General features: G+C 40.4%; 1 protein-coding gene across 1 annotated transcript; it reads left to right on the top strand.

Annotated features, from left to right (window-relative positions):
* Window positions 1-237: 237 nt before the first annotated feature.
* usp31 (ubiquitin specific peptidase 31) lies at window positions 238-17,727 on the top strand. Its single transcript, XM_088329872.1, has 17 exons — window positions 238-1,271; window positions 1,767-1,901; window positions 2,074-2,168; window positions 2,238-2,330; window positions 2,598-2,733; window positions 2,811-2,958; window positions 3,110-3,287; window positions 3,412-3,523; window positions 3,595-3,689; window positions 4,046-4,123; window positions 4,335-4,464; window positions 5,886-6,005; window positions 7,000-7,225; window positions 7,305-7,463; window positions 7,754-7,906; window positions 10,097-10,717; window positions 11,800-17,727. Exons 1-17 carry the CDS (start codon window positions 732-734, stop codon window positions 12,582-12,584), a joined length of 3,804 nt encoding a protein of 1,267 aa, XP_088185998.1. The 5' UTR covers window positions 238-731; the 3' UTR covers window positions 12,585-17,727.
* Window positions 17,728-22,770: the final 5,043 nt, after the last annotated feature.

Raw genomic sequence — 22,770 nt, 5'->3', positions numbered from 1 at the left:
TATCGTCAATTTGTGCAATGGTTGCTGGATAAGTTGCCGACTTACAGTATGTCTTTGGACAACGTGCTTATTGCGCCTTGCATAGGTGGAGAAGAGAAACGACGGTTAAAAAAAAACTGCTGCGATTTCTCCTAAACGCTAGGTGGCGACATTTCCTCGTCTATCCTCTTGCGACTCGTCTGCCAAAACAAACAACAACGAGAAGAAGAAACAGAAAGCATTTTACAATTTGGAAACCGATGAACTAGCGTGCCTTCTTTATATCCAAACAATGTTTTGATTATTGGACATTCGATATGTTTTCTAATCGAATTCAGACTATCCTCTTGGCATGGCAGACCCGGATTTATTGGCTCAAACCGACCGGCGTCGTATTTTAGCTCCCTGTTTTCGTAGTTAGCATTAGCCGCTTCGACGAAAAGCACCGATTTTGGACCACAAGGTAATCCAGGGTTGGTCCTTCGATATGCGGCAGACAAACAAAAAGTAAAGCAACTCTGGCCGCAGCTTGCAGGCGTTGTGAAGTCGATATTTTAATATCGCTGGGTGGTTTTTGAGTTGTTGGTGTGTTATTTAACAGGTTAGCCTCGAGAGAATCGTGGAAATGTCATACCTGGCGGAAGGGAGGGTTAGTCAACCAAGCTCTGGGCTGTTTGAACGATGGGGCATCGGCATAGTCCAGGGCGTTGAATGTCTCCCTTGACTCCTGCTTGGGGGCTAAGGGTGCAATCATGTCGTGTAAAGCCGCCACCAAGGACAAGAAGACAAGCTTCGGTAAAAAGCTTTTTAGGCGAGGCTCGGTGCGCTCCGTGGGGAGTTTTATGAGCAGGATCCTGAGGACACTCACAGCCCTGTCCCACTTTGGTTCGGAAGTGCAAACCGACGAAGAAAAAGATGACGGAGGATTCTCTGCGTTTCAGTCCGGGGTTAAGGAAGCACCCTTGGTCGATGAGGATCTCGGGCTCTTGCTCTCTGCTGACAGAATTCCTGGTTTGGCCGGGCTGAAGAACCACGGCAATACATGCTTCATGAATGCTATTCTGCAGTGCCTCAGCAACACAGAGCTTTTTGCCGAATATCTTGTCCTTGAGCACCACAGGCAAGACGAAGCAAACGAGGAAGGCAACCCCAAGTTAAACGGCATCCACCTGCAGAAGAAAGGTCCTGTGGCTGGTTCTGTGCCCAAGGGAGAAGTGACAGACCAACTTTCGGGACTTGTTCGGGCTTTATGGACTTTTGAGTACACACCCCAGCACAGCCGAGACTTCAAGGTGAGTCGGACTCTTAGTTGGGCGTGAAAATACCTTTCAAATTTTTGCAGAACTTTACCCCAGACGAACTTCATTTTTTTTATTTCTGCACGTGAACAGGCCTTAAGTATTCATTTTTCACAAAAACTGACGTCCTTCTGTGCAGCAAATGCAATAAAATCCAAATCAACTGCTACCAACGGACTTTGACCTTGTCTTTGGGACATTGCATCTGCAATATTTCCTGAAAATACTGTGGTAGCTGTCAAACACAATATGAATGGAAATAGATACTATAAGTGAGTGAATACAATCTGGAACTCAATGTTTGGAAACCAAGGTCCTTCTGATCAGTATTTTTGCATCAAATATAAATAAGATGTTTCTGTCTTTATCACAAATGTTATTATTTATGGCATTGAAACAAAATATATTTTATGTTTGATTCCAATTGGTATTTTTTAATCCTGTTGTTAATTCAAATACTGTAAATACATACCCTATTATATTCTACAGAATGCGGTTTCCAAGAATGCCACACAATTTAAAGGGAATGCTCAGCATGACGCCCAAGAGTTCCTGTTGTGGCTACTAGACCGAGTGCATGAGGACCTCAACAATGTCAACCCCATTGGCAGGCCAACTGTGAGGGTGAGGTTATGAAAAGATAGAGATACTGCACACATTTCCTTAAATCAGTGAATCAACTTGAATGTGACATAAGAGAATGGCTATGACCTACTATAAAGGCACACTAGACTTTCTCCGTTATTTAGTAGTTTAATTTCTGCGCTCATAAAACGTGTTTATGGTGCTTGTTTAGCCACCTGTAAATGAAGATGACCGGACCACCGAGGGACCCTCCCTGCCCTTCTCGACGGGCTCATTTGTACAAGAGTTATTTCAGGCTCAATACAGGTAACGGTTCAGGATCATTCCTCAACATGTGTTTCAGGTATATGTTGACTTATATTTATTCTTTTTAAGATCTTCCCTCACTTGCCCTCATTGTCAAAAACAGAGCAATACATTTGACCCTTTCCTGTGCATCTCCTTACCAATCCCATTGCCACACACGCGGTAAGTTTACAAGTTGAAAAACCAGCTTTGTGGTTGTTATATGATGATAAGCGGTCTTAAATTATTTAGTTTTGGGATGGTGTGGTGAGTACAGATTGTTTTTAGGTGTCCTGTATGATTTACCACATTGCACAAAACTGTGTTGACAATTTATTTTTGATAAGTAATATGAAGAGTTATTTAAGCCCCTTAATCTGAGCAACTATTGACACACTTTAGTAACTACACACTGCCCACCTTTGGAAATGAATGCTATTTTTTTTCCAGGCCATTATACGTCACTGTTGTCTACCAGGGGAAATACTCACACTGTTTGAGGATCGGTGTGGCTGTGCCTCTTAACAGCACTGTGTACCGCCTACGCGATGCTGTCTCGTTTGAGACCAAGATGCCAATTGACCAGGTTTCCCTTCTGCTGCTTAACGGCCATATGTGTTTCGCTTTAAACTCATACACATACTTACTTGCCTCCCTTTTTAGTTCATTCTGACTGAAATGTACTACGACGGCTTCCATCGTTCCTTTTGCGACGATGACGACGACTTGAACATCATCCAAGAGAGTGACTCCCTATTTGCATTTGAGACACCAGAGACATTTAAACTGGAAAACATACGCACAAAAAGAGGTAAGCACCTCTTTGTTTTCCTTAGATTTCACACAACAGCTGCAACTTAAAAGCCTTCACTTGAATCCGACCTCTTCCGAACATTGATAAAAAAAATCTTCATCGGAAATCAGACTGAATCCCGCCTAAACTGATATATTACTCTGCACAGGAAGTCTACTGGCCAACCTGAACCACGGCAATTTTAAGTATGGCGTTGAAAACGGACGCTCGCCTTCTTTCATGCAGGGAGCATTGACTCCCGGTACTTCCCCAAATAAGAACACGGCACCGGAAAAAATGATCCTGCTCGTGTGCAACAGGGCTTGTGCAGGCCACCAAGCAAAAAGGTATTCCTAATTCAATTTTGTGTTTGAAGGTATCCAAAATAACAGGCGGAGCAATAAAGGAATGTATTTGCAGTTTAGAGTTACCAGGCACCAAAAATGAGATGATTTTTATCTGTGTTTTAAGGTTTGGCTTGCCTTTTGTACTGTACATGGAGCGCACGGCAACCTGGGACACACTACAAAAGGAGATTCTTGAGAAAATGAGGCATCTTTTGCGACCAGGGGTTTACATTCAGGTATAAAATGAAGCAATTATCGTAAACCTGAGTGTCATGTTGGAGCTGTGTCAAACAATCCCCACATACAGGTGGGGCCTTTTAGTCTCCGTGTGGTTGGTGTGGTCGGGATTACCTACCTTCTTCCTCAAGATGAGCATCCGCTGTGTCACCCCACAGTTGACAGGTCAGTTATACTTCTTTCACATCTCAAAGTTCACATCAAAGAAAATACTTCTCATCATTTACACAAGCAAGAAGAGAGTTGTTTATAAACTCGCAGCGCTGTCTGACGACAGGCTCAAGCATGTCTTAAAATGCCAGCAAATGATTTTTCTTTTCTTCTTTCTTGTCCTGGACGAAACAAGTCTGAACACAACTCAAGCACAGAGATAAATCAATCAAATTGGAATCAAGTCCTAATGGCACCAGACTTGACAAATCTGATTAATTTAGAATGTGCTTCTGTTTGGTGGAATTGTAATGTTAATTTTTTTAAGCACAACTTCCACCATTTAAGCGTGTTTTTTGGGGGGTTTTCAGAGCATACAAATCTTGTGGACAAGGTGGACCACCCCATGTAAAGATTGTGGTAGAGTGGGACGCAGAGACCAAAGACTAGTAAGTGATTTTTTTTATTTTTCACATTCTTCTGCAATACAAGTACACGAAAAGTGAAAACATTGCTTACATTTTACAATGTTATTCTCTAGCATAATAAAGACCATGTGTAATTGTCCAAAAGCCGCCTTGTAAAGCAAATATACATTTGCCCTTGTCAGATTTTGTAACTCTTTAATGAATTCTCAGCTATTTTTTTTCTGTACCGCAGTCTTTTCGGACACACAGAAGAGGAGTACATCCCTGATGCAGAGAGTGTGTATTTGCACAGAGAACAACATCACCAGCCACAGGCCTGCACGCTGGCTCAGTGTTTCCAGCTCTACACTCAAGAAGAGCAGGTAAATGGACACTCCAAAGCAGTTGTAAATAACTTTTTAGACAATACGATAGGTGATCGATTGAACATCAACTTTTTTTAAGTATTAACCTTTTTTCTGTCGGTGCCATTTTAAGTCAATCTGAATAAAAGAAAGGGTAGGAATTGACCCAGTTTTTTGCAGTGTATGTACACTGCCGTCAAAAAGTATCCGCCCCCTTTTTGACTTGTGTTTTTTGCATATTCATCACTTACAAAGGTTTCAGATAATCAAACCAATATTAACATAGAGAACACAGAGAAAACCCAAGGAAATACAGAATGCAGTTTCGAAATAATGATTCCATTGATCAAGGCACAGAAAAATCCTATCTGGCCCTGTGTGAAAAAGTAATTGCCCCCTAAACCTAATAACAAGTTGGGCCACCTTTGCCAGTGATAACAGAAATCAAATGTTTACAATAACTGGTAATGGAGGAATACTGGCAACTCTCGTTCGCAAAACTGTTAAAAATCTGCCATTGGGAGATTTTCTAGTATGAAGTACCCGTTAAAGGTCACACCTCAGCATCTCAATTGGATTTAAATCTGGATGTTGACTCTAGAACCTTCTTTTTTTCATTTGAACCATTCAGAGGTGGACTTGCTGGTGTGTTCCTTAATGTTGTCCTGGTGCGTGATCCAAGAGCGCTTGAGTTTAAAGGGCACGAACTGATGTTTTGATTTAGGATTTTCTGGTAAACACCAGCATTCATTCTTCCGTGCTCGAGATTTTCTTGAATCGTAGGATGAAACTTGTGAACGTAAAACAAGGACTATTTCAAATACAACTCAAATGCTAACCCAAACCCTCAGAAAAGATGAAAAAATAAAAGATTATTTGAGCACAACTAGAAGAGAGATGTTTGTGGATGCGCCCCAGAAGCAGCTTCACAGATGTTGCAATGATGATTTCACCCAGAAGATGGTGTTAGCGCGTATAATATTTAGAATTTTTGGACACTACTTTTAATAAATTGAATCACCATTTCAAACCTGCATTTTTCATTTCCTTGGGTTGTCTGCATATGATATTGAAATTGGTTTGTTGATTTGAAACCTTTGTGCGTGATAATATTGCAAAAAACACAGAATTAAAAAAGCGGGCTAATACTTTTTCACAGCACTGTAATTCAGTGGATTTTCTCCATTTTTATCTCAGTGCTCTTGATGACACTAATAACGGAGTCTTAAGCTTGCTGTGGTTTTGCAGTCTACTTTACTCCTAATGGTATGGTAAAAAAAACGAGAAAAGGAACATGCGGACCAACATAAACATTGTGGTCCTTTTGCTAGCGAAGACTAGGTAGAAAGCAAGGGGAAAGACTATACTGTTTTTTTTTTTAAATAAAATAAAAGCAGCTTGCCCTTGATGTCTGACACTCAAGTTCTCGTGTTTTCCAGCTGGCACCTGATGATGCTTGGCGTTGCCCCCATTGCAAACAGCTGCAACAGGGCCGCATCAAGCTCAGCCTTTGGACGCTGCCAGATGTGCTCATACTTCACCTCAAGAGGTTCAGACAGGTACTTTGAACTTGGAAAAACAAACTAATACTTTTCATACAGTGTGGCTTAAACAATTGTTTCCTCATTTCTATGTTTTCTTTTAAAATCTACACCAACAATTCACCAGAAAAAATAGTTTTAGGTGTTCAGTAGAGCTGCAACAGTCAGGGTCGTAAACATCGATAATAGAACTCATCGACAATTGACCTTGTGGTCAAATATTGAATTGGCTTGATTTGAAGTTTTTATTGTCATTATGCAAGTATAACACAATTTGAGCTCTACCAATAGTGCTTATTGTCGCCAGATACATTTTCTAACAGAGTACATAAATACAATTTAAATATAATCTCTTCTGAGATTGGCTCTTGCGCAATAACTTTACCTCGAACATTAAAAGAAACATACATAAATGAACTAAGCATACCAAAACTTCTCCAGTTTGGGAGAATTTTGTCCTGGATAAGGCCAACAAAAAGAAGATACCTTAAATGATCTGGGCGTGGCTTTGCACTCGCTGTCAGCTCTTTCACTTGTGATTTATGATACTGAAACCATTCCCAGAGGCTTAGTACTTACTAATGGGCTGCGCCAAACCTTTTGTAACAGTTTTAAAAAAAATATATTTTTACGTTTTGGCACTCGTTCTTGACTTTTATTTTTATTCTTTTACATTTTTATTATAATTTTCCACTGATTATCATATACAAGCTTACATTGAATTCAAAATCAACAGCTTTAACAAATGACAAAATAGAAGGAAAAAAGGGCTGACGGAAAAAGCCCCCCTCATAATCTAAACACTTTTCACAATTGCTAAATGAAGTGTCCTTCTCGTTTGAAATACATAAGCAAAATGAGGACAATGCTTCTAAAAACGATTTTATATGTTAGGGCACTGAATAAGTTTTAATAGTAGTTAGTAGTTTAGAACTAGTGTTCAGTTGTACATCAAATGTTGGCAGGCCTTTTGTTCTTTCTCAATTGTCACACATCATTTGTTTGCCTTTAGGAGGGAGACCGCAGGGTGAAGATGCAGAACATGGTGAACTTCCCTCTCATGGGCATGGACATGGCACCTCATGTGGTAAAGAGGAGCCAGAGCAGCTGGAGCCTGCCCTCGCACTGGTCACCCTGGAGACGGCCCTTTGGCCTGGGGAGGAACCCCGACGACTTCCTGTATGACCTCTACGCCGTGTGTAATCATCACGGAAGCATGCACGGAGGCCATTACACTGGTAACGCTGACATCACACCCAGCAATGAGTATTCAAATGGTGAGAAATTTAGAGCAACATTTTTTGTGTCCATTCGCAGCCTTCTGCAAGAACTCCGTTGATGGCCAATGGTACTGCTTTGATGACAGTGAGGTTACACAAGTGGACGACGAAGACGTGTGTCAGCAGACTGCTTACATACTTTTCTATCAACGAAGGACCGCAATTCCATCTTGGTCAGCAAACAGCTCGGTTGCAGGTCGGTCAGATTATTTCACTAATAATGCTTTCACAAATTCTTCACAGAACTTAAACTTTCCCATTTTTAAAGTACTATATTTTATGGACTATTTGTTTCGTTTTTTGTGGTCATCCTAAAGCTTATTGTATATCTCAATTGGGTTCCAGCTAACAATACTTGAAATTGTTGGGCAGGATTCAGAACTAAATGCAAGGCTCTCAATATACTGTATTTTACAATTAGGCCATAACTTGACTTTTAGTCTGTTAATGGAATTCAAAAGTTAATTCTAACGTCCTTTTTAACAGGCTCTACCAGTTCTTCCCTATGTGACCACTGGATCAACAGGCTGCCTGGGAGCAAAGCTGCAAGTTTAGCGTCTGGCGCCTCCTCTCGACGCACCTCACTGGCTTCACTGGCAGAGTCGGTGGAGTTCACCCCAGAACGTAGCGAGGATGATGGTGAGGCATCGCTCAATTCCCTTCAGTTTACTCTCGAGAGAACGAAGCTGTGTAGACTTGATTTTTCTCAAAAAACACATTTTTCGAAAATTATTTCTCATTTTCTCTGGTTCAGTACTTTTGGGAGCATCTGACTACCTATCCCATATGTGCAAAAATCAAAACAAAACAAGGGTCTTTGAACAAGCTTTTCAGAATGTTTTGCGTTGCTGATTCATAACAGTGCGCATTTTTTACCTTTTGAACTGCCACTCATTTGAGTTTATCCCCAGTAAACATGGTTTGTATGGGTTCTTGTTATCCTTGAAAATGCTTGAATTTTATTGTTGTTTTTTTACAAATAGATAAGTGATTGAATTTTGGGTGAAGTGCTTGTAAATGCTTGAAATTGTTGCCATGTTTCTCTAAAAGTCTGCATAAAAATGACGCAGACACTGCTCTCTGATGACTTTGCTTTACCAATGCATGTTTTTCTTTGTGATTAACGGCAGATGGCCTTAGTTTGTATGGCCTTGTAACCCTATCAAGCTTCATACCGCTCAAAAGGACAGGTGCATGCTACACCTTAACATGACACTATGAAATGTTTATTAGTGCAAGGGGAAAAAAATGAAGATAGCTTTTCCCAGTGGTAAATTAATTAGTAATGGAAAGAACTTCATGCAACTGAAAATTTAAGCGACATAGTATTGTAATTTTGACCCAATACCTGTATAGGGAGAGATTTGTCTAAAAAAAATATTAACACATGTATTGTTCATAACCACAAATATATTTGCAATTTACTCAAGATCTAAAATCATAATGTCTTGATAAATGCACGCGCAAGATTTAAAATTGCATATGTAAATTTCAGATATATTTGTGGCTTTGCAAAATTCATGATTCACACCCGATTTTTTTTTCTTTCAATGTTACCAGAGGAATTTTTAAAAAGTGCTTTGAAAAACATTAAATAGAGCATGAATTTGTCCTTGAAAAAAGTTGAATGAACCCTGAGTAAATGTGTCATCTTAAAGACAACAGAGCAGACATATTCAGTTTTGGTCATATCCAAACCATTAGTAGTACTGTACGTCTGTTGCGTGGCAAGATGTGCTTCTTTGAATGCATCATATGTTATGGATCTGGTCTCTTTAGTAACAAGATTGCTGGTAGAATCAAGGACGACTTAGTCCCTCTAGCCTTTTTAAAACTACTGTCTGACTTTAAAAAAATATATATTTATAAAGACAAAAAGAAGGAAACATCCCTGACATGAGTGAAGGCAAGATCCTCCTCTACTCTTGAAAGGTTCACCCACTGTATGAAGCTGAAACAGATGTAAACTTGGCTTTTAGTTTGTTACTATTACTATTACCAGCGTTGGGCAACATTCTCACTTGAGTTAGATGAGCCAGAACTCCCAGTTACAGTCTTACAGTCCTTTGTAACCATAACTTGCTAATTTGTAAAAGCAGCTTTTGGGTATTTAATAAAACAATTTTTAAATCCATTTTTTTTTTAATTTTAAGACATACCTTACAACCATACCATACCTTTAACTGCAAGTTTTATAATTCCGCTTAAGTAATATATTTCTACCAAAATAACCAGTGTTTTTCTTGACACATCCAATTTCATTGATTGACATTGGACATATTTTGGGCATTAGGAGAAACTAATCTTGCTCTCTAGATATTATTTCATATTAATTGTGTTTCACACAACCCAAAGGACCTACATATGAGAAGGTGGTGGTGGGTATTGTGTTCAAGGACTCTAACAATTGGTGTTTACACATTAGATTACTGTGGAAGTGCAACCAAAAGGGAAAGTGTTTTTCACCCATTGCCCTAGATTTTCACCCAGCCAAGATGATTATCTTATAAACAGACAGGGAGACTGTTAGCGAGACAGTTAGTGAAACAGTTGTGGAGACAGCTATTGAGACAGTCAGTCAGACAGTGAGACAGTGAGAGTGGATGAGTCAGTGAGAGAGAGGGTAAGATTGTAAGAAATGGTTATGTAGTCTTTACAGTCTGTAAGGTATGTCTAATTATTTACTTGAAAGGTCGAGAAGCACTCTACATATTTGGAAGCAGGATCTTGAAATTCAGTTTAATAAATATCTCATTAGAATATGGTGGCTTTTTATATTTGTCAGAAAGTGCTACTGATTCTTTTATTGAACTTTTCTTTGGATTGTAGGGGGTTTCTCTGTCCGACCCTTCGTGAGAAGTATCCAGCGTCAGAGCACGACTCCCAGGTCCTCTGTAGCAAGCCCGTTAGCCCTCAGCGAAAACATGGTCAAACCTTCGTGGCCACTCTCAGCTAAGCTACAAATTCGCCCCAACTCCCCTTCACGCTTCTCTCTGGACTCGCGTTGTTCACCGCCCCTTGAAAGAATCGGCGAGACCTGCGACGACCGCGTGTCCACCTCCTGTTTCGGCGGCTACAGTCGGCACGAGCGTACCTCAGGTGGCAGGACGCCGCTGTCCGCGGTCGACAACAACTTTGGTGAGCGGGAAAACAACAAGAGATTTCTGGAATCGATGCACTGCCGCGCTCCCATGCCTGTTGAGAAGACGACGGAAAACAACAACCAGATTACAGCAATAGACCAAAACCTTCAAAATGTCCCTTCTAAAGATCAGAAGCGTAAGAGCAGCACTGGCGGGTTTATGTCCAAGGCGGAAAATCCCACCAAAACCACCAAAGCGGAGCCTGCAAAAACGTTTACGAAGCGCCTGTGCTCAACCAACAAGCCTTCACCTTCGGAGACGCCCACCAGCACTCCTGTGAAAGGGAAAAGGTCCACTGTCGTTAAAGGTAAATCCAAATTCTTAGACATGCAAAATTTGAGGGAATAGTGCATGTTTTTTTGCATAAAATCTGTATATATTTCCTCAGTATACTGTATTGCATGTTTTTTCCGAGATGCAACGGCGTGCCTAGTATTTGTTGTCCTTAGCTGTGACGTCATTGGAAAGAACACCAAGTCAAGTCATGTTTATTTGTATAGCCCTTAATCACAAAGAGTCTCAAAGGGCTGCACAGATCAAAGACTATTGCAAACTCGAGACTATTATGACACCATCCCCTCATCTTAAACCTAAATGAGGGCAAATAATACACATATTATCAACATAAAATATTGGTTAATCATATGCTAAAGAGTAGAAGTGTGTTTTAAGCTTATATTTAAACATTTCCACTGAGGTTGCAGATCGAATCTCAGGGGGAAGAGCATTCCAAAGCACCGGGGCCCAGATGGAGAACGCTCTCGAACCTGCAGAACCCTGGCAAAACATTCTTTTACGTGTTAATCTGTCATAGGGGTTACAAGTGTTTTAAGCAAAGTTTTGGCAATTTTTGCAAATAATGCCTAATTGTGGTGTCACATGTTAATGCAGTAATGGTGCAACAAAGGGTAAGCAGACAAAAGGGGGCTAATTGACAAGACATAAATAAAAAGGGGGCCAACTTGGACAGGCCAATGAAAGGTGGCCAACCAAAAAAACGACAATGAGCAGCCAGAATAACCGAGAACCAACAACGAAAAGCAGCCTGGAACAAACAAACCCAAAAAAACAAGGCAAACTGGTGCAACGCATGCGGTGAGCAGCCAGGCTAACCAGGAACAGCAAAAAGCGTCACCGGGTAGCCTACTGCCATAATGATGAAGCCGGATGGGCATAAACCAAACGGTTTATAAACCGGTCTGTTGTGTTTATAGGATTCGCCATTTTCTTGTGTACCTTCAATGATGTCATAGCTATTCAGGTAGTTCAACTTTGAGACTACATTTTTTGAGTCCCTGTAACATATTTGCATAATTATGGGGAGGAACACTACATGTTCTGGACCTAATTAAACAAAAAAAACAATTCTGTTTGTGAATATCTTTCAAGATAAGAGTGGGAAGAAGAGTTCATCCAGCTCTAGTGACACCCTTTCCAAAAACAAAGACTCACCTGCGCCCGCAGGCTCTACATCACAGCAGCGGTTATGCATGCACGCATCGCATCGATCATCTGCATCACAATCTCCTACTGCGAAGACCAATCCCGCCATCCTTGAGAAAAACCAGGAAAGCAGCCACAAGCGACCAGTGGAAAGAAGCTATAGTCGAGATTCGGTTGTAAGCTCTCAGCAACGAAGCGTGCCGGCTCGCTCTTCTATTCCCAAGCCGGCGGACAGCGGGCGGCCGGAGCGGAGGTCAGTGCGCAGCTCCAGCAGCAGCTCCTCCGTCACAAGTCTGCGCTCGCCTAGCGTTTCCACCCGGGACCTGCAGCGCGCCAACAAGTCAGACGAAAGAGGTTTGTCCTTCTTCAAGAGCGCCCTGCGACAACGAGAAAGTCGGCGCTCGGCAGACTTAGGGAAAAGCTCGTTGCTCTTCAAAAGGGCCTCGGAGAGGACGTGCAAACAAAACGGGCAGGCTGGCGCAGAAGACGCAAAAACAGCAGAGCCCGCTGCCCTCCCGCAGTCCGCCAACACCCCCAAATCCGAACCGCTCAAACCCGTAGGATCCCTCGGTCGCTCGTTGCTCCACGTGGGCAAATCCAAGTCTTCCACCGCAGACATGAGTCTCCCATCTTCCGCTAACGGAAAAAAGGCAGTGGAGAGAAAGACGTCTTCCCGGAAGCTTTCACTGGGCACGCAGTCGCCTGCACGTGGCTCGCAGCGTCCCCAGTGACGCAGCTAACGTACGTATTCCTCTCTCTAAATGCAGCTACTGTACATTCGTTGTGCCTACCTACGACTTGATAGCGATAATTTCACACTTTCACGTAAAATAATTTGACCGCTCTTAAGAATCCAATTTGACGACAGCTGAGTTTACACTGCATATTCTTGTGCTCTTCTCCAATAAACAGGGTTTGCATAGAAGTTCCTGAAAAATTCTTCAATTTTAACGTTGTGGTTTCATGGGTAGAAAAGAGCTTGAATTTTAGGTCATATAAATCGTGAATTGAGTCATTAGAGTATGCAGTGTAAAGTCAGACAATAAATGAGCTCTAATGGGCTTTCTTATTTATTATTTCTCAAGGGTCTTCTGTGGAAGACAAATGTAATGTTTTTTTTTTTTAATCCACTGTTTTAGAATCCAGTTCGTCTGTGATATCAGATATTTTACAAAGTTTTTATGACTTTTCTTTCTTACAATGGCACCCTTTAAAACATATGTATATATATCGTTACCTATGTATAGTAAGTACAATATAGTATGATTTTTTTGCATTTTGTCTTCCCTAAAGGAACATGTAAATGATCTTAAGCGCCTTTTTCAACTAATGACGCAAACTGATAGTAGTGTACTACTGTATGCATCACTAAGTAGCAATGTAGTATTGTTCTGCACTTTGAGTAGGTGACTAGTTTCCTCTCCTCCAGCAAATCAGAGATTATTCTAGAAACTAACTTTTTAATGTATAGTGCATCTTCTACGCATCATGTAGTGTCACGCCTTAAAAAAAACCCGGGGAATTTCTCCTCACGCGACTTGATGACCCCTTACACATGGTGCTGTCAAGGGGACACCCGATCGATCAAATGGCAGGTTTGGATAGAAACTCTTTTATTCTGCGATACCTCACTCATTTTGTTTGTTTTTGTAAACCTAAAAAGGCTGTAGTGTCACTTTCACCAAAAAGCCCTTGTCGTAAGTCTTCCACTAGCCCAACAGAAATATTGTTACTTTAATCCAGGATATATAGTCTTCGTTTATTATACAACCGCCCATTTAAAAATGTTTGTAAAGCGATGTACGCATGTACCATTTTTTAAAATGTAAAACATTGGGAACTGTCGCTTTACTTTTTTCATACACACAAGTCCAGACCGTATGTATTGGTTGTGTGAAAATACCCAAGTTAAACTGCAGGGGGAAGCATAATCCACAGGCTACCCCAGCTGCTGAAAATGCAAAAGCTAACTTCTGGCTCAATGGAACTCTGTCGTCTGGAAATATATGTAATATAATATAATATTAATAAATAACAGGTTGGGCCCATTTAATAATTCGCTGCCAGCATGTTTTTATTGCTAACTCCATATTTTCAGCCTGAATTAATTCAAACATATAGTAAGAGCCGCACCAGTTATATCTTATGATACATTTTGTGTGATCAGAAAAAATGTTTTCTCAAATCAAAAGCAATTTAAAATCTGTTTTTATAGCACTTTTCAGACAACAAAATGACTTCGTGTTTTATAAAAATATTTAATATTTTTCCTTACCCAACACCAGAGTTTAATTGATTGACAACAAAGCTTACATATATACCGTACTTTAAATGCAGGAGAGTTAAGGCGACATATAAAGAAAGTCCATGTAAATGCTTTAAAGCACATTACTTTTACACGCAATAGACAGTAGTAGTGCTAGATATATCTCTGGGGATAATGTTAGCCTGGTTGTTGGCATGGCCAGTAGCAGGCATGCTGTAAATGATTCATCTACAGAGTAATGAGCCATGCTAAATTTAACCTTCTTTCAGGCAACCGTCTTGAGGCTAAGTTCAGCCAAGATAATAAACTTACTAATATTTTGTTGGGTTAAACAGTTTGCTGGAACATATTTCCACCACACCCTTTCACCTATTTACGGTACCCACTGGCTCATTTTCATGCCTGATAAAAGAAGGTCAGACAAATAAGACGGTCCACGACTGTTAAGACCTTTGCAAAAAAAGAAAAGGCCCTTAAAATAGGAAAATCCAACGCAGGGATTTTAAAACTAATGTAATTTTCCCTTGTATGGCACACGTGCCGTTGAATTTTGCCACTGCTGAAGGCCTGCGATATTCTGTTTAGGAGTCGGGGAGTTAGCTTAATCTAAAAGGTAGGCGATAAAAACATGCATCAGCATCTCCGTGTTTGCATTAGAGAGAAATTTGTGGACTCTGGCTCTATTCTTCATAAGATCAAAAAAACATTCTTAGTTATATTTTTGTAGATAAATAAAATCTGCCCTATTCTATTCATGAGCAAGTATAAAGCATTACTCTACATTGTAAGTTGACCAAATTTTCCTCATTAAACAGATACTGAAAATATCAAGTGAAACCGTAACTAGTTAATCTTTTCGCTGTTGTGATACAACTCTTGACATTTTATCTTTTAAAATCCGAGTAAGTTTCATGGGATAGCTTCTAATAGCAAAACAAACTGGCAAAAATATTTCTCTTTATTTTCTTACTCATATCCTCTTCCGGCTTGTAACACACTACCGTATTTTCCGCACTATAAGGCGCACCGGGTTATAGGGCGCACCCCGAAAAAATAGTTTTTGGTCCTATTTTTGACATATATAAGACGCACCGGATTATAAGGCGCTACAATGGGAACGTGGACAAAACAGTCAGATAGTTCAGTCCAACTTATTACCCCCTTAACATTCCGAAAGCTTGCAAAGACGCAAATACGTGTCGAGAACACGTGCGAATGCGGTGTCCGTAAGATGTCACTCAAATGCATCGTTCCGTCATTCGGAAGGTTAAAGTCTTGGGATTCAAGAAATGATAACCATTCCTTCGTATCTATTTTCTTTTTCACTTGCAACTTTACTGTGCATATGACAATAAACACTTGGAATTGAGTTTAATTTAAAAATAGACACTCCGTTCCATCCATCATCTGCACCGCTTATCACAGAAACATCGAGTTCAGTCTGAAACAAGACAATATAAAACCGGGAATAGCTCACCGAAGTCATTGTGTTCATAATAATGTGCAGGCAATGTCCTCTTATATCCGTGAGGGTAGTAAATCCAGGAGAATACAATATTTACAAATACAGAATAGAAAAAAATGCTTTCTCTATGCCATCGGCCACATGCTATACGCATTCATCTTTTTTGGCCAATTGCAGGCTTTGTTTCGCTGTTTAAGCCAATGGCAGCCTGTACATTATAAAAAGGATCCGCCTCTTGACCTCCGAATAACTTTAGCCAATAGTGATCGATTCAACTGATGATTGACACATCTTTTTCGGCCAATTGCAGGCTTTGTTTGCCGTTTGAGCCAATGGCAGTCTGTAAATGATAAGAAGGATCCGCCTCTTGACCTCCGAATAACTTAAGCCAATAGTGATCAATTCAACTGATGATTGACACATTGGTTAGCCAATGAAACGCCGGTAAATAAATCCCACCATCCACCGCGTACTACTTGGCGTTCGGGGGAAAATCGAGTCGGCGGCTGCAAGTTAGTTGGAAAACTTAATGTTGATCCATAAATAAGGCGCATTGTATTATAAGGCGCATGGTCAGCTTTTGAAAAAAATAAAGGCTTTTAGGTGCGCCTTATAGTGCGGAAAATACGGTAATGTAGAAATGCAAATCGTCGGCAGACTATCCCCAACATTTTCGAAACTCTAACATTGCGGCTGAGTGCGCCCACCGAATGCTGGCCAGATTATTGATACGCGTGTATTTTGATATGCACAAAATGACTTAAAGGAGGGGGGGAGCAATAGAACAAAAAATAAAAAACGGTACCCACTGGCTCAGACTGTACCTTATGGCTTGCTCGGAATATGTCATTGGCTTAAAGTGGGCTGACTGTAAAAATATCAATGCTTTTACTAAACAAATCAAACATATAATAACAAAAGCTAGCCTTAGAAAACAAGGGTTCATTCCACCCTGTGCTTATGTGTTAACCTCTTCACTGTGACATGTCCATTGGATATCTTATAATGACATTGGCTATTTACGTGATTTTGCACGCATGCTTGAACCCATTACTCTTTGAATACTGCAATAAAGCTGTGTTCCAGCTGCCTTCAAGTAGCATCAACTTGAGGTTTAGTAATAAGGAGGCACAGAAGGGATATGTACATTGAAAGCTTGAGCATGCTCATCATGAACTATGCAAGCCTTTAGCGCAAGTGCGTGTCTTCTCATATCATGCAAGCTTCATTTGCACACTTTAGGAACATCGTCTTCTATATCCATCAATGTGTGATTTGTACTTTTCGGTTGATCATGTTGCACAGCACCAGGTTGCAAAACTGTGATGGTTAGTTTAAGAAAGTTGACCGCACCTAAAAAGAGCGTTCTGTAATTATGGAATAACATAAATGGTCCATTTGTAGTTTACAAAGCGAAATGCAATAATGAGAATACATTTCTAGTTTTGTACTGTGGTATGATAGTCGACTGTGAGAAAGGAAGGAGGATTGATTATATTTCACCCACCAAATGATTAAAGACCTGCTGTGCTGGTAATATATACCTACATATTTTAAGATATCTCTTATTCAGTTTTTTTTTTTTCATTAATTTTATTGTTTTTTTTTTCTTTTTAGTTTGTGTTGCGTATATTTTAATAAAAAGCCTTTGAAAGCGATCAGGTATACTGAATGTTTTGAATATCCTTATTACTAAGAAATAAGGCCCTGTAAAGGTGGTTGAATGTCATGTTTGTTTCCATTGACTCGATTTTTATTTTGATAAAGATCTATATTTCTTAAATTTTAAAGCTGTTTTTAGTGAGGACACTACCACAAAAGTGCATCCTGTATCCAAGATTTACTCCAATTTGTTGGATTTCAGTTTACAAGAAACAGCCCTGTAGTCTGCCATTAATCTGCAATAAAGAGTGATGCGTTTTATTTCAAACCTAAGAAAAAGATAATTTAAGTTGATGTAAGCTTATGTCTATCATTTCATATGGGAAAACGTGCCATTTTAGGCATCCACCAAGTACTTAGTGTTAATTTATTCATCATTCTTTTATAATTTTTATGCACTTTTTATTTTTACTCTACAAATGAACAATTGTACATACATGTTACTGGTTTACTTATGTAAAATAAAAAAAGATGTAAACGACTTTGCTTGTGATGTTGTTTCACTTCATAAAAATACACTAGAGGTCAGTTTTCTTTTTAACGTTCCTGCGTTTCAAGTGATTTAACTTTGTACCATGAACCATTAATATACACATTGGAGGAGGAGGATTCCACCCTCCAGTGTTCGTATGGGTGTTCAAAATCCTTGAAAATGCTTGACGTTTTGTGTTTTCAAGGTTTGAAATGTGCTTGAATTTTGGGTGAGGTGTTTGGTCAAGTAATGTTTATTTGTATAGCCCCTAATCACAAGAAGTCTCAGGGCTGTACAGACTACTATTACACCCTCCCCTGATCCCAAACCTACATGATGGGTAGGAAAAACTTAAACTCAGCATGAGGAAATAATGAAACCTTGAGGAAATTCCCCCTACCTGGATGACAAGGCTGCAACGGATGTTGCAGGGGCATCAACAAACAATACAGACATCATCAACACAAAATATAGGTAATAACAATGTTTGGTTGACCGCTTCCTGAATTCAAGATCATAAGTTATTGAATACAAGTGTGTTTCGAGCCTAGATTTAGACACTTTCTAAATGCTTGAAATTGTTGCCATGTTTCCCAGGATTCTTATAGATTGTGGTCCTGAGACAGTGGGCTTTTTAGCCAAGTTATCAGACATTTTGAAGCATGCACATTCATGTTTACTGAATGTTTAAGGGGACAGGAGTGCTGGAGTTCTAGAACAGGACAAGACAGAGATAGGACAGTCTGAATTTTGTCACAGGACAGATTGGACTGGTCTGAAAATAGATACGAAGCAAGTACTTGGATTAGATGTACACTATTGTCCTGAGATTTACTCCACTACTGCACCAATTTCCTTCTCTATTGGCGCACCCCACTTATCTTTTAGCCTCTCTCAAAGTTTAGGCCGGAGCACACCTTTAGCACCTCTATCTACTTTGCCTGCTGCTTTATCATTTCCTGCCTAGCCAAAGAAGATGCAAAACCTATGCACACACCCCTGACAGAAGCTAAAAATGACTGCAAACAGGAACAGCAACACCGTATGTCCCACCCCTAGTGAGTATACTGCAAAGAACTTTTGATTTTACTTTGAATTCCGCCACAAGACATGACAGGATATCACAGGACAAACACATGATAATGAAGGAGCTTCTGATTTCTACAACATTGACAGGACACCAAAAGAGGGAGCAGTGTTTGATGTGTATCAAAAGATGAGTCGGACGCTCAGAGGAAAAAATCTTTGATGTCCTTAGTACATTGGGGTCAGTATTGCTCACAGTTTTTGAAGATTGATAGTTGATCCGCCTCCTCCCGCAGATACAGTTTCCGTAAAGAATCAAGCACGATCTTATTCGTGTCAACACTGAATGACTGAATTATACAGGTCGAGCTAAATCAGACCAGTAAGCCATGGTCTTTGTTGACAGACGTCTTTTCATTGTGTCAAAGCGATGTTGCTTTAGTGATTTTCCCTAAAGAAATGGAAGGGGTGTGCTCCCCCTTTTGTGACGTACTGCATTCTTGAGTGCACGCCTTATGTCGCTTTGTTGAAAAATTTTGTGTGCGACCCACAGCTTTATCTCCTTCCGGTGTTTTCTTTCCACCACTAGAGACCTGGGTATTTTAGTCACACAAGGTCAAACTTCATCCTTGGGTTCCGTGACTTCTTGATCTTCTGACGGTGAATGCGGAAGCTCATGCTGACCAGGTGGTGATCGCTTCTTCTGTCAGTTCCTGGGTATGTTCGGTTGCTTGGTGTCTTGATTCCACTCCTGAAATGTTCTGGGATAATGAATGTGTTCAACCTGCCTGGTGGCTTCCATCAGGGTGGTGCCATTTCCACTTTCTGGAGTGTTGGTGGTTGACAGGACCAAAATTTTAGCATTTACCACCAAACTTAAACTTTAAAGAGAAACTTAAGCTAAATGAAACATTTGTCAAGATAAATAGACACAAACATTTACAAGGTAGTGCTTACACAATGGTCTTTGTTGCAAGTGCATCCATCACAACAATAATGCAATGAAATATACTGCATTCAGCAGCAACAACATTTCCAAAATAAGTAAAGAAGATATTAATAGCCATTTTTCTATAGAATCGGCACATTTTTCAGTCTTGTGCGCTTTTTTCTGAGTCTGTTAGTCCTTTCTAAACCGACCTCTAGCACCTACCAGAGGGAAGCAGGTCTAGTAGAACAGTACAGTGAAACCTCGGTTTTCGAACACCTCAGTTCGGACCAATCGGTGTTCGACCAAAAATTTCGAGAAATTCTTGCTTCGCTGTTCGGTCAAAAAATCGGAGTTCGAACGCCGGTACGCTAGGGTGCGATGCTGAGCGGCGTACGGGTGTTTTAGCCCCTAATTATGCCTCCGAAGAAGGTCTGTGCAAGCAGGACAGGTGAACAAAAAAAACAAGTTGTTCGTCCAACTATTGCCTTAAAGAAAGACATTATAGCTAAATATGAAAGAGGTGTACGAATTTCCGATCTTGCTAGTGAATACAGCATGGCTAAATCTACTATCAGTATGATAGTAAAGAATAAGGAGGCTGTGAAATCGAGTGATGCTGCTAAGGAAGTTAGCACTATAAGCAAGCAACTGCTGCAAGTTTTGGAAGAGGTTGAAAAAGTTTTGATGATTTTTCTCTCCCCACTGTCCACCACAAAGGTAAGAAATCCTATTCATAATCTTTTTTTTGTTTTTACACGTTCATGTTAGCGTAATCTTTCGTATGGAAGATTACGCTAACGCGAACATATGATTAGCCTGGGTTAGCCTTATGTTTACGTTCGTGGTAAACATTCAGGGTGTTGGAACGGATTAAAACAATTATACATTACTTTTAATGGCAAAAACGATTTTCGGTGATCGACCAAACCGGTTTTCGAACAGGGTTCTGGAACTGATAATGGTCGAGAACCGAGGTTCCACTGTACTTAGTGTTTGTTTTGGAATACAATCAGACTGGATTCTTTTATCAAAGAGTCAAATAATATACGATAAAACCATATGGATTGACAGGTATGTGATCTGATCACCAATTTATGCAAAGTCAGGCTGGTTTTTGTCTTTCTTGCGCAAAAAAAAAAAAACAGCAGGCCGAGACTCCCTTCGGCCACAAATCGGAGCAGGCCGAGACGACTTTTGTCCCAAAGGTAAACCAAAAAAATATTTCACAACAAACTGTTTTTGGTGCAGGGGCAATATACAATTTTCAAACCATTTACTGTACCTTGCAGCAGTGCTTCAATGCCAGAAACTCATATACCATTTTTGGAGTTGGTAATTGTTTCATTCTTTGATGTCACAGTTTTCCAATTTTCCTTCCCCTTCTCACTAACGTCCTTGGGAACCATTAATAGGACAAAAAAATAAATAAAAACTTTAAAATTACAATAAAATGAAATGTGGTCCCTCCCAAATGTGCCAATTGACTAATCAGGTAAAAGAGATCAAGTAGGGCTACTGTCTACTTAAGGTGTGTAATCGACCCTCCGCTTTTTCTTCTTAGCATTATTTTGCCAAGGCAAAGGCCTGCGACCGACTGAAAACAGATCCACGACCTTCTTTTGGTTTCTGACCCATCAGTTTAGAAACACTGCTCTAAAGCATCAAATCTTCTTCATATCTTAACTCTATTCAATTTTTTTAGAATCAGCATCACCTTTATTATCATTGTCTCATCTCCTCATCTCATTAGCCGTACCGCTTGTCCTCAGTAGGGTCGCGGGGGGGCTGGAGCCCATCCCAGAAATCATCGGGTAGTGGGCAGGGGACACCCTGAACTGGTTGCCAGCCAATCGCAGGGCACATGGGGACAGACAACTCATTCGCTCATTCACACCTAGGGACAATTTGGACCGGCCAATTTACCTGAAATGCATGTCTTTGGAATGTGGGAGGAAACCGGAGTGCCCGGAGGAAACTCACGCAAGCACGGGGAGAACATACAAACTCCGCACAGAAAGTCTGGAGCTGGATTTGAACCCACGACAGGTTCCCATGACATGAACTGTGCCGCACAAGCGCTAACCACTGCGCCGCCATGCTGCCTATTATCATTGTATTACTACAAAAATATTACTCTTGCCTTCCAGTATTCCCCTTTAATATAATGTTTTTATATCTATTTTAAAAACTATACAACAACCGGGATATTGCACTTAGAACTGAGCTAATGCACTTTCAAAAATGTAATATAGTACTACCACATATCATTTGCAAATGAATCCCAGTCACCCAACACACTGACTTTTCCGGACAGCTGATCTTTGGCCACACCCATCTAATTTATTGATTACGGTACTTGCCCAAGACACACAACAGGAAGTGGTTCTACGACCCAGAGGGTTAAGGAAACCGTGAGCACCGGCAAAAAATATTGCGACTCGTCACTCTTACGACTTGTTGACAGCATACACTTAACAATTGGTCATGAAAACGTTTAATTCCCGGTGAAAGAGCTCGGAAGTGCACGAATGTTTGCATTATTTCCAGCCGTATTCTCGACAATACATAAAAATAAAAAGGCAAATTGGATGGGCCTTGTCAGGGAGGTAAAGTGAAATTGATTGGAACGGTCCAAGAACTAGGCTGGACCGTGCGTCATTTTACTGTGCGGCATCTCTTAATGAGCAACGTATCCGCGGAACTCTCGGTACTTACATCAGCAACAAGCTCCGTCGTTTATCACCACTTTGCTGAAGCTCGTACATGTGTTGCATATGAAGTATTCGACTAATTGGCCATTCGACGACTATAACTTAGCGTATCCGGCCTCACAGCCATTCTATGTAAACATCGACAATTTACATAAAGACCCTGTAAACGAGGAATATTATAAAACTGGGTGTTGAAATAGAAAAACAACAGAATCAACAATAGTGTCTTGTTACCTTGGCACAACAGTTCAATTTAAACAAAGGCATGTAGTATAATAATCCCTTTGTACAGGGGTTATTATTAACTGTTGTAGCTTGTTTAAAACAATGTGTTATTTGTGTTTCAACTAGTCCAAAAGCAACAGTCTGTGTACAATATCATTT

This window comes from Urocampus carinirostris, chromosome 1, assembly GCF_059441175.1.
Source record: "Urocampus carinirostris isolate Australia breed hairy pipefish chromosome 1, RoL_Ucar_1.0, whole genome shotgun sequence".
NCBI lineage: Eukaryota > Metazoa > Chordata > Actinopteri > Syngnathiformes > Syngnathidae > Urocampus > Urocampus carinirostris.
Note: the sequence above shows the minus strand (reverse complement) of the source record. Positions and strands in the feature narration are given on the sequence as shown.